Source organism: Bos grunniens, chromosome 2 (assembly GCF_055505025.1).
Source record: "Bos grunniens cultivar Pamir isolate PY7600 chromosome 2, Bosgru_T2T1.0, whole genome shotgun sequence".
Lineage (NCBI taxonomy): Eukaryota > Metazoa > Chordata > Mammalia > Artiodactyla > Bovidae > Bos > Bos grunniens.
The window spans coordinates 67,151,344-67,168,790 of NC_141166.1; the positions used below are offsets into that span (position 1 = coordinate 67,151,344).

The 17,447-nt window shown below is 44.1% G+C and overlaps 1 protein-coding gene across 4 annotated transcripts in view; it reads left to right on the forward strand.

Annotated features, from left to right (window-relative positions):
* Positions 1-17,447, forward strand: part of CCDC93 (CCC complex scaffolding subunit CCDC93) — a 103,441-nt gene that overhangs the window by 1,678 nt on the left and 84,316 nt on the right. For all 4 annotated transcript variants that reach the window (XM_086367335.1, XM_086367342.1, XM_086367353.1 and 1 more), the window contains exons 2-4: positions 2,661-2,774; positions 4,756-4,850; positions 12,000-12,111. In XM_086367335.1, coding sequence (XP_086223461.1) covers positions 2,661-2,774; positions 4,756-4,850; positions 12,000-12,111 — 321 coding nt within the window. The remainder of the gene's footprint in view (positions 1-2,660; positions 2,775-4,755; positions 4,851-11,999; positions 12,112-17,447) is intronic.

Below are 17,447 nucleotides of genomic sequence, written 5' to 3' on the forward strand. Positions count from 1 at the left end.
CAACTTGCACCTCCTTTGTCCTTTGTTTAACCCTTCACTGTCAGGAGACTGGGTCTAATTTGTCACTTTTCCAAGTTCCTGACAGTTAGGCAAACAGGATTCACTTAGTTCAAAGACTAGTATGTATGAATATGAATGGTATGTGTCATTAAGCTATCACTAGTCCGGTTATTTCATTAAATTTAACTTTGTAAAAGCTTGTATGTATGTGAAGGAAAGAGAGATAGCTAGACATGGCCCTGCCTTCCAGCTTACATGAACTATCGTCCAAGACAACTGACAGTTTAGTGTTCCTAGTTTAAGAGCTTACAGCATTCCTTTTTATTCGAATTTTAGTTTTAAGAGTTGGATGTGTTACCCAGCCTGGTGATGTTTATGACTTCAAGCTAGAGTATTCTTTTATTCACTGCATATTAGCTAGTGACCCTTTTGCATTTTGTTTTAATGTTAACCTATGAAGTGGATTTGGTGTCTTATTAACATTCCCCATTCATTGTCTTGTGCAAGAAAATTACTTCACAGGGTACATTGCAGAAGTACACTTCTCCATTCTGGGGTGGGTAGATGGGAAGTGTGGGCTGTACGCTCGCTAAGGTGTGGGCAGTGGGTGCCCATTAGGTACAAGGTGCGACAGGGAGGACCCTCCCGGGTTGTCCTGATGTATTGTCCTCTTCTTGGAAGTGTCTTCATGATACGTGATTGAACAAATGAAGGATTCCTTTTTTATATCCCAGGAATTTTAAGAAAATACTTATATTATCCCATTTTCCTTTTCTATTCTATTTTTGTGAACCGTAACTGTTCTTTATTTTCTCTTATTTGAATCTCTACTTGTAGATGGTTCTCAACCATCACAGACCTTTTGCAAGGAAGAGAAGGTGTGAATAATTAATATTTATTTTTGCATATCTGCTAGGAATTAGTGAATGCTAATCTTCAGAATCTTTGCTAGCCTGGACCAGCGTCATTTGAGAGGGAAGTAAAATGAGCAGTGTCACAAGGCTTTCGCCTCCATCACTGCCTGTTGCAGGAGATAAACAGTCTCTTTAATAATTCCATGTTCAACTGTGTGTTAACATGTGTGCTCCTTCGCCTGAAAGTTTGTACTTTAAAATAAACTTGACTTTACATTATCAGTGTCATGACTATGAAAACATGTTGTTAATACATGACTGGCTTAGGTCATGGAACTTATGTGATTGATGGTAAGCATGTCATTGCATATTTAATAAGTGTGTTCTTGGAGCCTAATGCTGTTCAGAACAGAGAGATAAACATGCGTGGCTAATAGATGGAATATATGCCACCGCCCCCCCACCCAACCAGCTAATAGTCTATTTGGAAAGACAGGCATGCCACTCAGAAGAGGTTAGTAATTGTATGAATGACAGACTATAAATAAAATAGAAATGGAAAGGAATGACCATTTTAAGCTGCAGAGATGACATTAAATAGGAGCTGGAGTTTGAAGGCGGTATCTGGGTGGTTGGAGAATATCAGAAGAGCGGTGAAGGAATGAGAATGAGCAGGGCTTGTTTAGGTTGGCCACAGCTGTGTCTGGATTGTTTTGGTGGGAGGTAAAGGATGGAGCTGAAAAGATAGTTTACAACCCAAGATCTGAATGCAAAACCAAGACATTTGGAACTTAGCTGGTAGACAATGAGTGATGCCTTAACGATGAGGGCCGGATGCTAAACTAAAGAGGGGTGATGGGAAAGCTGTGATTTAGGAAGGAATGAGCAGGATAGACTATTAGGGAAGAAAGATTGAGAGGCAGTTGCCATTGTCCTGGCATGACTTGCAAATGGAAGATAGGACAAATGTGAGTTGCATAATTAAGGAAGATTTATCATGCACTGTTGGCTAAGGGAACAGTCAGAGGTGGATATGAGGCTATGAACCAGGGTATTTTGACATTGTTTTCTGTAGAGAGGAGTTGTTTATTTTCTGCAATAATGGAAGACAGGAAAGGCACAGTTCAGTAAAATGTATGGAGGCAAAAGTACTAGTGTATTTAGATATATTGAACTTGGAGTTAACAGCCTGGAGTGAAGGTAGGATACAAATAAAGACTGTTTAAATCAAATCCTATTTAAATGTATCAAGTAAATATTATTTTTAAGGCAGCCCTGTTACATGGTAGTAATAACCCTGTAATATGTCTGTGTTGAAAGCCTTCCTTGTATTTGCTGTAGAGATCAAAGTGCAGAGGGGGGCCACATGATTGAATTCTTTGTTCTTGCCCCTCTTGTCAGTAACTTCTAGAACCAAGATGAGTGTAAAGTTCAAACAAAACAAACCACCTGTTCCATCTGAAAGGAGTTTATAATCCAGTTGAGAAGCTGCTATATAAGTCACATGTTAGAGAACAGGGTGGTAAATGTGCTGAAGTCTTCCTTTCCCTGGATTCCTTCAGCAGCTGCTGAACAGTCGATACACCTGTGCATGTCTTCTCCCCCATCTATGATGATTAACAGCTTGTTGAGCGGGGACCTTGTTCTGTGTGACTCTGGCAGCACTGTGTCTCCACGTTACTGCATGAACACAGTGATAATTGCCAATATCATATGCTCCCTGGCAGTGAGTCTGTGGTATCAGGGAATATACCTGGTGTTCCTTTATTCAAGGTAGCTTTTACCAGCCTTTTGCTTTCGTTTTAGGTAGAAACAAGAGAAGATGAAGAGCAGAATGTCAAGTTGACTGAAATTCTGGAGCTCTTGGTTGCAGCTGGGTATTTCAGGGCAAGAATTAAAGGCTTATCACCTTTTGACAAGGTAAGAGGAAATCTTTCTAACCATTAGGCTAGTCTTTGTGAGGATGTCATGGTTTACCATGGCAGTAGGGTATTTTTTTGTTAGGATGGCATGGTTTACCATGGAAAGGAAGAAGAGATTGTATTTTTCTTTCTCTCTATCCATGTTGCATTTCTCCAGGATTCAGATTCATTATGGAAGTTTTTGTTTCCTATTAAAATAATCATGTATCAGTAAAATACACCTTCAGGTCATTTTGTGCACGAAGATTGAGAAATACAAATAAGCAAAATCAATAGTTTCTCCTTTCAAGGAGCTTAAAGTTTGGGTGGGAAAATAAAGCTTGTAAGATAAAGTAATTTAAGTTAATAGGGAGCTATCCCAAGTTGATAAAGCTGATAAAGAGTCTGCCTACAATTCGGGAGACCTGGGAAATCCCTGGGTTGGAATATCGCCTGGAGAAGGGAATGGCTGCCCACTCCAGTATTCTGGCCTGGAGAATTCCATGGACTGTACAGTCCATGGGGTCACCAAGAGTTGGACACAACTGAGCAACTTTAACTTTCACTTTCATCCCAAGTTGGGATGCTCACAGATAGTTGCCAGGTATTCTCTGGGCTCTGAATGCTAGGTTTGGAGAAGGAAGAAGTCGCTGTTGGATGAAGTCATTTAATTCGGCAGAACCTTGAACAGTTCTTACACATAAGGAATAGTAGTAGGGTTGAGAGCACAAGGATAAGAACAAAGACCTTGTACTCAAAGGGCCTGACTTATGAAGAGCAGGGAAGAGAGACAGTAAACCAACGCACGTAGAATAAATGGCACAATTCATTAAGTGCCACAATGAACTATGCACAGAAGTGAAGCATCCAGATCAACCAGGACATGCCAGGCAAGCTTCCTGGTAGAAGGAAGCATTGAGTTCCCCCGTGGGCCAAAGCCCTGTCTGCATGTAACAGGTTCTTTTGTAATACGGATGTTTAGGTCTCAGCCTTTGAAATTCTGGTTTGTTAGGTGTGGGCTTGGGACTGGAATCTGTATTTTATTAAGCATCTCGCATGAGTCCACAGTATAGCCAGGGATAAGATTCATTGTTGATCTTTTCTAAGATCAAGCTGTGTCTATAAAGGTTTTGTTTCAAATGGATTTTTAGCTTTGGTCTCATTTGCATCTCAGAGAAGTCCCATGACAAAATAGAGTACAGATTCTCATCTCCTTTAGGTAGGAAAAAAATGGGATGTATGGAAATTAAGTAATAAGCCACAGAATGTGCCCCTTGCTACCCACATATCTGGTCCATAAAACTCGTAACACTTCTGCTGTCTTGCACTTGACTGTAACTGGATTGAGGCTTCTCTCAGCTGAGAGTTAATGTCTGTCCCCATTGGTATAAAGAGAATCTATGCATCATACATCCATTTAATCTTAGAAGGCAGCTTCTCAGTCTTCTAGCCACATGTTTCAAGTGCTCAATAACCATGTGTGGCTGGCAGCACCATACTAAACAGTGTGGATCCAGACTGTTCCTGTCCTGGCAGAAAGCTTTATTCAGCAGTGGTGTTTAGATGGGAGAAGGCAATGGCAACCCACTCCAGTACTCTTGCCTGGAAAATCCCGTGGACGGAGGAGCCTGGTGGGCTGCAGTCTATGGCGTCGCTAAAAGTAGGACACGACTGAGTAACTTCACTTTCACTTTTCACTTTCATGCACTGGAGAAGGAAATGGCAACTCACTCCAGTGTTCTTGCCTGGAGAATCCCAGGGACTCGGGAGCCTGGTGGGCTGCCATCTCTGGAGTCGCACAGAGTCGGACACAACTGAAGCGACTTAGCAGCAGCAGCAGTTTAGATGAGTTGCAATGGATGGAGCCAGGACACATATTGTCTCTCTCTGAGGATACACAATTTTGTATATAAAAACTGTTTCTATTTTATCTGCCTTGCACTTCTTCCCTTCTTCCCAAACTAGGAAGAGAAAATAGGTATTTTTTTTATGTCTTACAGGTGGTGGGAGGAATGACCTGGTGCATCACCACTTGCAACTTTGATGTGGATGTTGATTTACTCTTTCAGGAGAACTCTACAATAGGTCAGAAAATGTAAGTTATTGGGCTTTCCATGGATGAGCCTCAACAGTGAGAAAGGAGCTAAATCTTGAGCATTTGCTGTGTGCCAAAGGTTGTGTCAGATGCTTCACTCGTGGACTAAAAGAAGCCAAGGTCACACAGCTAACACATGAGAGTCATCTAATATTATTATGATGTTAAAAGGCTATTTCTGGTGTTTTTTGTTGATCAGAATTTCTGTTGATTGCTTGAATATCTCCTTCCAAAGGCATTGAATTTGGATGGAAGTTGGATAGTTGAAGGGAGGGGAATCTTTCCCGCCCTGTTGCCTCTGCATAAGGCAGAGCCTCACTTTGCCTGTGTCCTTGCCAATGACATCCTGGAAGGGTGCCCTGGCTGATCTTCTGTAGCTTACCAGGGACTTGATGATTTCGTGAGATCATTGGGATGCCAGTTCTGCCCAGCCCTGCCAGTGGGCAGCTGTGTGACCTTCCTTTATGTATAGAAAGAGGGTTTGTGATCTCAGATCTATAGGATTCTGTGATTTACTTACTCATTTTTCTGAAGCCTTGTCCTCCCGTAAATGGATTAAAGATGGTTTATGAGCATGCATGGGGGAGCAATAATAGTGGAAAAGTTAAGCAAAGCAAAAAGGGTAAAAAAGGGAAGGAAAGGCAGAATTGAGGGTAAAGAACACAACTGTGAGGAGCCAGAAGGCCCTGTTTTCCTAAGGATGGGACACAGATTTGGCTGAAAAGAAGGAAAAAACATGAAAAGAAGAAAAAATAAATTATCCAATTTATACTTTCCATATAGTAGAAGAAAAACTAGTCCCTGGGAATCACCAAAATCCTTAACACTAAGACCAAAAGGCATTCTTGGCTTCTTGTTAAGGAGTTCATGCTGTTTGACACAGTAATACTGCTATCAGTGCCCAGCCATGAATAGTGGGTGCTGCATCCTGACACCTGTGTGTGCGGGCTATGGCATCATGTCCAGCCACCCACAGAGAAAAGTTCATTTGGGGGGTTGCAGTGGAGTCCAGGTGTGTGGCTCTGCTCCTGATGATCCAGTTCAACCCAGCGGGGGAGTGTATTCTTGTTCTTTTATTTTTATTGAGGTGTTACATACGTGAAGGTACAAGAAACATTCAGATACTACCAAAGGGAGCAAAACATGCAGCGGATGTCTCTTCCCTTTCCCATTTTACACCCTAGTTTTATTCCCTGGAAAGAGTTATCTTTGACTGTCTAGGTTTTAGATTCTTCATTGTGGTCACTAATATGTCTCCACCTTTGTATACACTGTTTCAAGTCCAATGAGAGGAAGAAGTTGGCTCACCTGTACCACTCACTACATCCCCTTTGTCTTCCAACTTCCACTCTTTTAATTATTGTCTTTCTTTTCTATGATTGCTTGCATAATTTTGCTCTATTTAAGTTTCTATTTCTTGACCCATTAATATAGTTTCTCCTGTTTATAGTCTGTTCTATAGTACCAGTTAAGTTGTCCATGCTTTATCTACAGGTAAATTCTAAAAGTAAATCTATTAACAGTATTTGCAATAAGAATTAAGATTTGTGATGGGGTCAGAAAAAGAATGGTAATTTTCTGGACCATAAGGGTGGATTTATTGAACCCTTACATTCATAATGTTCTGGATGCATTAATGAAAAATGTGCTATCCTCATGGAGCTTAGAGTCTATTGGAGGAGACAGACAAAAACTAATCTAATAAATAAGTACCGTGTGTATAGACATATGTGCTATGAAAAAAACTAAACCCAGGAAAGGGTATGAGGAGAGACGTAGGATGGCAGGCAGTTGTGGTTTAAGTTGGTGTAGGCTTCACTGAGAAAGTGATACTAGAGTTAAGACTTGAGAGATGAGGGTTCCAGGCAGAGGGAACTGCCAGTGTGAAGGCCCATGCAGAAGCTTGCCTAGAGTGTAGTGTGGTGGGGGTGGGGCTGTGGGGAGGGGGCAGCAGCAGATGGAAGTGCAGAGAGGTCATGGGACAGATCAGGTAGCACTTTGTAGGTCAGGTTTAGGACTTGGGGTTTACTCTGCGTCAGGTGGGAAATCCATGGGGGTGGGGGGCGTTGAGCAGGGGAAGAACACAGTATGTTCTGTGTTTAAGAAGGACCCCTCCTCTGAATACTGAATTAGAGGAGTGAAGGTGCAATCAGGGAGATTCTTTAGCGTGTTACAGTAATCCTCCCCTGGGCAGTGGGCCGGTAGTGGTGGCATTCTGGGTCTGTTTGAAAGGTAGAACCAACAGGGTCTCATGGCATATTTGATTTAGAGTGTGAGTAAGGGAGCGTGGAGGATGACTGTGAAGTATTTGGCCCAAGCGAGTGGAGGTGGTCGCTGGAAGTCATTGAGAGTCAAGCACGCTGCATTTTGCTTCATGTTTACAAAGCTTTTTTTCCCCCTTGCATTTCTGATTGCCTTTTTTTCTTGTTGACAAAGAAGCATGTACTTTTACCTGTAGCTGAGATCAGCCAGCTTCTTAATCAGTCTGTTGACTAACATGAATTCTCTGCCTTCTCGAGTACACTCTTGGTTGAAGCCTCTTTCTTTTCCAATTTGAGCTGATTGCCTCTTACACCTGTGGCACCTCTGATGTTCTCGGATTTCTTTTGCATTCTTTGTAAGCTAGGATTCTCAGTCTGTATTTCTGAAATCTAAAAAACAGTGAAAATGTTGGTGTTTTGTTTTTTTTCTTTGAAGTGTGAATATAAAACTTTAATTGGAAGCAAAACATGACCCGACTGACTTAAGGTTATTTATGGTCTTTGTTGATCCCACTTATGTGAATATTCATAAATTTTGCTACAGAAATACTCATTTCTTTGATGATAGGATGCTGCTATGGATTTCAGTGGGTCTTACATAATACATAGTGCTGCTGCTGCTGCTAATTCACTGCAGTCGTGTCTGACTCTGTGTGACCCCATAGACGGCAGCCCACCAGGCTCCCCCGTCCCTGGGATTCTCCAGGCAAGAACACTGGAGTGGGTTGCCATGTCCTTCTCCAATGCATGAAAGTGAAAAGTGAAAGTGAAGTCGCTCAGTCGTGTCTGACTCCCAGTGACCCCATGGACTGCAGCCTACCAGGCTCCTCTGTCCGTGGGATTTTCCAGGCAAGAGTACTGGAGTGGGGTGCCATTGCCTTCTCCATATAATACATAGTATATACCCCTTAATCTACTAAGCTACAACATCTAAAGAATTGTGAGTTCTGAAGCACATCTGCCCCCACAGGGTTTGGTTAAGGAGTTGAGGGTGTATTATTTTTCCTGTAAGTACTTGATGTGAAAGCAAAGCTAGGGACAGGGTTTACTTGTAAAGACCCAGCAGACTCCTAGCAGATTCATCAGGAAGTTGAGTCTCTATTATCTGTAGAAGTGTCATAGCCACAGTGCACTGAATTATCCAAAATCTTTTCTGTTTGGTTTTGGGATGTGTTCTGTGTTTGGGGTCCTCCCACAAAGTTTCTGGTTTGGTACAGTTAGTTCAGTGCAGTCGCTCAGTCACGTCCGACTCTTTGTGACCCCACGGACTGCAGCATGCCAGGCCTCCCTGTTCATCACCACCTCCCGGAGTTTGCTCAAACTCATGTCCATTGAGTCTGTGTTCTGTGTTTGGGGACCTCCCACAAAGTTTCTGGTTTGGTACAACTCAGACTAATACTGCCGTGTGCTCGCAGCGCCTCTGCGCGTGCCAGCTGATGGGAGGGCAGCGCCATCTCTGAGGTCCACGCTTGCCTCACAGGCGTGCTTATCTTCCATTTGTGCCCCACTGGGGCACAGACGGGCCTCGTTTGTGGGTGGGCCTCCACTGGGGCCTCATCCTCCTCCTTGACCCTTCTTTCATGTGGGTTCCCTGAACTTCCCCTCTGCATCCCCAGTTTGTCCTAAAATCCCATCACCACAGAGTGCTATGTTCCAAGGTCCATAAATAAGATTTTAGGCTTGTAACCAAGTTCATTTCTACAACACACATCAACACATGTTTATTAGGCGCCTATGTAGAGAGCATGTGCACTTTATTATTTGACCTTCATAGCAACCTTTGAATAGGCAGGACAGGGATGTTCCCTCATGTTATGATGGTAGTGTTGGACCAGAAGGACCGGTGGCTCGCCAAAAGTACCACAGTGGGTGGTGGAGCTTGGAATTTAGACCCTGGTTTAACTCACTCTCTTTCACACTGTTTGCAGTGGAGGAGGAAACAGTGCACTGAACACTTAGAAAATGAAAGGAACCAAACTTATCTCCGGTAATGAAAAGTGGGTGTGTTAAAAGCATAGACTGGGAAACCTGTCTGGTGACCTCTGCAATTGTTATTTGCCCTGATTTTCAGAAAGTCAGAGGATCCACTTTGAGCTCCAGGGAAAAGCCAAATGGAGACTGGTAGGTTTCTGCAGGAAGTCTTTCTGACTTTTGCCCCCAAGCCGGCCTGTTTTCTCCCACATCCCCACCCCTTTGTATTAATAGTACCTTCAGCTTCTTCTACACTCTGCTGACACTGCACACTTGGTAGTCATTTCTGGGAGGCAGGTTTAACAGGGTTGTAAACCTCAAGATGATCCTGGGCATCCTTCCCTCAGGGCCTTTATGAACTGGGAGAGTGGGCCGTTTCTGAGGAGTGGCCAGGGAGAACCTTGCCTGAAGGTGGAGGGTTGGCTGGATGGTGTTGGTGTCCCAGCCTCTGATTTTTAAGCTTCTGAATGGTATGGGCTATCAGTAACCCTCCCTGCATAGAACCACAAATCTGTAGCCACTAGAGGGAGCTCACCTCCTGCCAAACCAGAACGTGACTTGGCTAGGTGGTCCCGGTGTGAGTGAATTCTTAGACCTGCCCAAGCAAGGACTGGAAGCCAGAGTGTGACCATCTTCACTTGCTAAGCTTGGAATCTGGGGAGCAGAGCCAATTAAGCACCCATTTCTTCCCCTCACAAATTTCAAAGAAATTAAGGAACAAGACATGGGAGTCTTATGGACATTAAATTAAAAAGTAAAACTTATCAGAGAGAGAGCTTTAGATAATGTTGCCAAATGAGTGTGTCAGTCTTTTCTACCAAACTGTCCCATTCGGACCCCAGGAGGAGCTGGGCAACCACAGGCTTCCCTGCTGGGACAGAGAAGATACTTGTGTCCTGAGGATGGGCTACTTAGAAAGGAGGACCCACAGGGCCTCTGGGAGTCAGATGACACTTTGCTTCCACGCCTCAGACCTTTTGGATGAATAACACCCTGCTTCTGTTTGCAGTGAACATGTCCTCCCGCATCCTCCCCTCCTGGAAGGTGGGTAGTCCTGCCTTCTGTGAGTGCGTGCAGTAAGGGAGCAGACGTCTCCTCTTCACCTGTTTTTCTCTTGACGTATTGGACTTGATGTTATGATTATGACTGTTTCCACTCAGCAGCTTTAAGCTTGCTCCTGCCTTGTGAAGCTACTGTAGATATAAACATGGTTGTGTGGTGTGTTCTCTGGGGAGCCTTCTCTGGGAGCCATTTGGCTTCTGTTCCAAGGTTACTTAGTTCCTACCAAGAGCGAGGGCATGAAACGTGCTAAGGGAAACTTAAGTTAGATATTTTCTCTTATCCAGGCCTGAGTTAGGTGTTGGTCTTAAGGATGTCTGTCTCCTGGAAAGGATTGTGGAACTGCAGAAAGACAAAAGTGTGCAAGATTTCTTTGCACAAGAGATACCTTTTCGGTAGATAGACCCAAAACTTGCTGTAATTGAAGCCTCTAGTAAGAACCTGCTGACCTTGTAACCATGGCCTTTATCTGTTAGAAAATAGTCTGATACTTGTAGATGAGGCCACTCTGGCTGAAATTTTTTAATGTCTTAGATGAGAATATAACCTAAACTGTCCATGTAGGCTGAGCCAGGAGCCCCCATTTCTCCGTATGGCCCCACAAGACCACAGCTTGGACTATTTCTCAGTTTCTAGGCTATGTACCATGGCTTTGTGGGTTAGCAAGCCCACTGAAAACCTCTGTTCTCTCTCCTCTTGAATCTGATCCGACGAAGATACAAGAAATAGAAACCAGATAATCAGAGATCAAATAGCAGCTGATCACAGATTTAAATCTGTGGTGAAACGAACTTGCACACACGTCCTTTTTTCACTCCTGCCATAAAACTGTCCCACCCGGGCCAGGGCTCAGCTGGGCATCCAGTGGGGCTGGGTACTCACCTCCTGACTGAGGTCAGATATGCTCTGGGCTTCAGAGAGCCTGCCTCCTGCTCTCCTCCAGCCACTTCAGGGGAGGACCAAGCAAGGTGGAAGAGAGAGATCATGTCCCTTGTGAGAAGCTGAAAACTCGTCTTTGGAAAAAGAGTGGTTCCTCCAAATCTAGGATTAATTTTAGAGTATCAAAATTAAAGGCTATTGCTTATTTCAAAAATATTTCTTAACAGAATAGAAACTTCAAAAAATTTTTTTCCACACAAGCCTGAGACCTCATGTTTTGTCTTAATATTCTGGGCACCTGGCACAAAGTTTGGTGATTAATTTGTTGCCTGGATGGTTTTTCAACTTCTGGTGGCTGAGACAGTAAAGAATCCGCCTGCAGTGCATGAGACCCAGGTTCAACCCCTGGGTTGGGAAGATCCCTTGGAGAAGTGAATGGCAACCCATTCCAGTATTCTTGCCTGGAGGATCCCATGGACAGAGGAGCCTTGTGGGCTACAGTCCATGGGGTCACGAAAGAGTCAGACACAACTGAGCAACTACGCACACACGAATGATATTTAGAACATTTTTAAAAAATGTTTAACCTAGTTGTTTCCAGACTTTTGGAAAAAGAAAGACAACAAAGTGAAATGTAGAACATGCAGCACTAATAACATTTTATTTTACTGTGTAAGGATGTTTAAAAAAAATAGCTACCACCATAACATCATGAAGAAACAAAATATTTTCTTATAAAAAGTAGGATGAACATGATCTTGGAATTAAGGGTGAATGCAATTTACCTTATGTGGCCTTACATGCATACAGGTCTAAATTGTGCTTATTTTTCTGACTTTGCTGTCATCCAGGAGAAATGTGGTCCTAGTCTGGTGTTGAGAAGCCCCGGATCCCTCTGGAATGCAGCCCAGTGGGTAGGGATGTCTTAAGAGCCACATAAGGCGTTCTCACTCTTGGCTTGTTGTTTCCCTCCGAGCAGAGCTCTATCGGAAAAAATCGTCTCCGTCCTGCCAAGAATGAAATGTCCACACCAGCTGGAGCCCCACCAGATCCAGGGGATGGATTTTATTCACATATTTCCTGTTGTCCAGGTGAGAGCGGCTGAGGGGTTTCTTGTCCTCTGAACATCGGCATTCCTGTAATGGGTCTGGCTTTTGGGCTCTCTGGCCTAGATCCTGGATCTGATGGGTGTGGCATGGATTTGTTGGCCACAGAACATGACTGCACTCCCTAATGTTGTCCTCAGAAGTTGCCAGTATTCAGTCTACCTTCATTCCACTCAGTCACCTGTTCTATCTTTGAATGTTTCCCACAAGTAGCTTTTCATTGCCCTTCTGGGAGGCCCCCATGCTCTGGTTCCCTTCTGTCTCTCCAGCCTCAATTTATTCTTTGTTTTCTTTGTTCTTTATGTTCTAGCCCCCTGGCTTTCTTTCCAGTTTCCTCCCACATACTACTTTCCTGTCGTGGGCCTTTCTCTCAGCCTGGGAAGCTCTTCCCTTCTCTCCTTTCCTTCATCCTTTCAGCTCTCAGTTCCAGGTCTCCTCAAGAAAGCTCCCCTGACCCCCAGATCTAGAGCAGGTTCTTTTGCTGTATTCTCTTACACAGCATAGTCCCTACCTTCACAGGGATCTTCCTTACCATATTTGTGACCATGTGCATCAAAGTGTCTGGTTATTTATCTCTGTCTTTCATGGGCAGGTATCAGGACTGTCCTGCTCAGTCCTGTGTCTTTGGCACCTCATGGAATGTCTGGCACTTTGTAGGCATTCAGTCCTTATTTGAGGACTAAATTTCTAATGAGACTTATCTCTAGCCCAGCTCTTTTCTGAGACCCCGTAATGAAGTGGCTCATGCTGTACAGGTCCCTGTATTCTGTGTGGTTTTTGTGCCTCAGACTTTCCTCCAGGTACCACAGAGAGAGGAGGAGTAAAAGGACTCTCTCTGTTACCTGCTATATGGACAGCACTTAGCCTCAGGTCCTAATAGAGTTGCTTGAAGCATCTGTTGTAATCCCAGTCTTACATCTGAGAAAAGTGCGACTCATAGTGGATAATCAGTTTGCTTAAGGGCAGAGAACTAGGGAGTGGAGAGGCAGATTCCTCTAAGTTTTTCCTTGTCCCTAAACCTGCACTTTCGCCCTCCACCACCGTGCAGCCACCCAGAGGAAAACCACACCGCCCCTGCTAGAGAAGTTCACTGATTCTGTGAAGGTTATGTAGTGTAGCGGTTAAGAGCCTGGACTCTGGAGACTTTTTGGGTTCAAATCTGACTCTGCCACTTTCCAGCTGTCTGATCTTGGGCAGATGTCTTAACTTCTTACCTGTTAAGTGGAAGGTAATAATAGCAGCTACCTGATAGAACGAAAGTTGAACAAGTTACCATGTGTAAAGCACACGGCTGAAGGGCTAGCGTGTTCCAGTCAGTGCTTTCTAAGTGTTACGTAGTTGTTTCTGTGGTAGTTACTGCTGCTGCGAATCTTCCCCTGAACTATTCAAATTAAATATGAAATTCGTAACTGAAATTTGTACATTTGAGGCTAGTACTTTGACTCAGGATTTGATGTGTATGTCCGTTAGAGGAATGTACCCCCATCCTTTTGTGAAAATAGGAAGTAGGGGCCCTGTGGAAATTCTTACAGAAACCTCCAACACTCTCATATTGTGAAGTTGTTGCCTTTTCCGCCTCAACCTGAATCTGTTGTGACTAGACTTTACTCAGTCCTGTGCTAGAACTTGGAGGACCAAAATGATAGTCCAAATATGAGAAGAGTGTGAAGGTGATTTTCTGCAGTTGGTTTGGGTATCCTGAGTCTCTGATGGTCTGTGTTCTGAATGGAATGCCTGGCTTTCCTGTCTGGATGTGAGAGCTTCAGCTAAATGGTTACCAGCCTTCTTAATTTTGTGGACCTGCAAAATTTTAAAGCAAAAATGGAGGTTGATCTGTGGTTGCCACCTGTATTTTGGCAGGCAAGGACATTGTTAAAAGTAACAGTTATTTTGCTTTTTCTATCATTTCTTGAAAGGCCATTTAACCCTCACTCTGAGAGTAAAGAACAGTCTTTCCAACTAACTACATTTAGCACTGTGAGAAACTCAGCACATGCCTGTGGTTTTGTTTCCTGTTTTGTTGGACACAAGTGAGAGAACAATTGTAGACCAGTCGCTGGGACCTGCTGAACAGCTTTCTTGTGTGGGTCTGAGGTCCACCACCCTAGTTCTTGCCATTTAGCACAGCTATGGTGACTCTGAATGCAGCGGGACAGCGGAATGACTTCCAGCTACTTAGTTCCAGGTCACATGTTTTTCTTCTACATGAGGCATGTGAATCCTGTGAAGGTAGATATTGTTCTTGAAAGCTAGGGCCCTGCGGCAGAGCTCGGCTATCCTAGAGGCTCCCTCCTCAGCTCTTCAGGTTGGGAACTCCGAAACAGAGCCATGGTGTCTCTAAGGGAATCCTGTGACTCAGTGGGCTTTGCCCTCCTCATCAGAGCATGTTCTCCAGGATCCAGCCAAGTAATAACTCAGTGTAGATCTAATTAACAGAGGCAGATTTGAAAAGGCAACAACTATGAAAGGCCAGAAAGTGGATCTCCAGGTGGGAAGGAAAGCAGAGTGAAATTGAGTTAAGCAGGAGTCAGCCTCCTGAGATGTCCAGGGTCCATGCTGGGGTGTGGGTGAGAGGCTGGAGTAGCCCCAAATGTCATCTGATCCTCAGCCCCTGCACCCCTGGATTTTAGTCAGTGCCTGAGGTTACTGTCTGGAGTTGGGGTGGAGTGGAGTGATAGAAACAGATGGAGGATTCTAGCAACAAAAGAGTACTCCTAGAGTTACTTCTGGCCACTGCTTTAAGTAGGGAAAACCACTAGACCATTCAGGTATGACCTAAATCAAATCCCTTATGATTATACAGTAGAAATGACAAATAGATTTAAGGGAATTAGATCTGATAGATAGAGTGCCTGATGAACTTTGGACGGAGGTTCGTGACATTGTACAGAAGACAGGAATCAAGACCATCCCCATGGAAAAGAAATGCAAAAAAGCAAAATGGCTGTCTGGGGAGGCCTTACAAATAGCTGTGAAAAGCAAAGGAGAAAAGGAAAGATATAAGCATCTGCATGCAGAGTTCCAAAGAATAGCAAGGAGAGATAAGAAAGCCTTCCTCTGAGATCAGTGCAAAGAAATAGAGAAAAACAACAGAATGGGAAAGACTAGAGATCTCTTCAAGAAAATTAGAGATACCAAGGGAACATTTCATGCAAAGATGGGCTCGATAAAGACAGAAATCGTATGGACCTAACAGAAGCAGACGATACTAAGAAGAGGTGGCAAGAATACACAGAAGAACTGTACAAAAAAGAGCTTCACGACCCAGGTAATCACGATGGTGTGATCACTCACCTAGAGCCAGACATCCTGGAATGTGAAGTCAAGTGGGCCTTAGAAAGCATCACTACGAACAAAGCTAGTGGAGGTGATGGAATTCCAGTTGAGCTATTTCAAATCCTGAAAGATGATGCTGTGAAAATGCTGCACTCAATATGCCAGCAAATTTGGAAAAGTCAGCAGTGGCCACAGGACTGGAAAAGGTCAGTTTTCATTCCAATCCCAAAGAAAGGCAATGCCAAAGCATGCTCATACTACTGCACACTTGCACTCATCTCACACACTAGTAAAGTAATGCTCAAAATTCTCCAAGCCAGGCTTCAGCAATACGTGAACCGTGAACTTCCAGATGTTCAAGCTGGATTTAGAAAAGGCAGAGGAACCAGAGATCAAATTGCCAGCATCTGCTGGATCATCGAAAAAGCAAGAGAGTTCCAGAAAGACATCTATTTCTGCTTTCTTGACTATGCCAAAGCTTTTGACTGTGTGGATCACAATAAACTGTGGAAAATTCTGAAAGAGATGGGAATACCAGACCACCTGACCTGCCTCTTCAGAAACCTATATGCAGGTCAGGAAGCAACAGTTAGAACTGGACATGGAACAACAGACTGGTTCCAAATAGGAAAAGGAGTACGTCAAGGCTGTATATTGTCACCCTGTTTATTTAACTTATATGCAGAGTACATCATGAGAAACGCTGGACTGGAAGAAACACAAGCTGGAATCAAGATTGCTGGGAGAAATATCAATAATCTCAGATATGCAGATGACGCCATCCTTATGGCAGAAAGTGAAAAGGAACTAAAAGGCCTCTTGATGAAAGTGAAAGAGGAGAGTGAAACAGTTGGCCTAAAGCTCAGCATTCAGAAAACTAAGATCATGGCATCTGGTCTCATCACGTCATGGCAGATAGATGGGGAAACAGTGGAAACAGTGTCAGACTGTTTTTTGGGGCTCCAAAATCACTGCACATGGTGATTGCAGCCATGAAATTAAAAGATGCTTACTCCTTGGAAGGAAAGTTATGACCAACCTAGAGAGCATATTCAAAAGCAGAGACATTACTTTGCCAACAAAGGTCTGTGTAGTCAAGGCTATGGTTTTTCCAGTGCTCATGTATGGATGTGAGAGTTGGACTGTGAAGAAAGCTGAGGGCCGAAGAATTGATGCTTTTGAACTGTGGTGTTGGAGAAGACTCTTGAGAGTCCCTTGTACTGCAAGGAGATCCAGCCAGTCCATTCTAAAGGAGATCAGCCCTGGATGTTCTTTGGAAGGACTGATGGTAAAGCTGAAACTCCAATACTTTGGCTACCTCATGTGAAGAGTTGACTCATTGGAAAAGGCTTTGATGCTGGGAGGGATTGAGGGCAGGAGGAGAAGGGGACTACAGAGGATGAGATGGCTGGATGGCATCACCGACTTGATGGACATGAGTTTGAGTGAACTCCCGGAGTTGGTGATGGACAGGGAGGTCTGGCGTGCTGCAATTCATGGGGTTGCAGAGTCGGACATGACTGAGTGACTGAACTGAACTGCTTTTGTGGGCAACTGCTTCCTGGCATGTCCTTTACTTGAGTTGCCCACTGTTCCTGAGCAGGAGCCCTCTGCTGTGTGCAGCTGTGCCCTCTGAGGCAGCACAACAGCTGTATAGAAACTTCCCCTGAGATGTTGTAGCTCCCTGAAGAGAGCATGGCACACCTCCAGAAAGGTCTTCAGTAATAATGGGAATGAGTGCAGAGTCAGGAGGAAAAGTAAAGGTTGTCTTTGTACTTTGCATTCTCACGCTTAGAGTCCCTGGGCCTTCCCCAGGTTGTGGGGTGTGGGTGTGTGCAGGTAAATGTTTCAGCTCCCTGGAGCTATAAGTCAGCAGACATGAGGAGTGGCTCCTTGCACATGTCAGCTCTGTAGATCTGGGAAGCATTGCACGAAGCCCAGACGTGCTATGTCCTGGTGGTGGACCCTCCGGGTTGTGGCCAGCAGCTGCTGGCTATGGATCACTGGACGGATTGATGTCGTCTCTCTGAGCTTCTAGTTCTGTA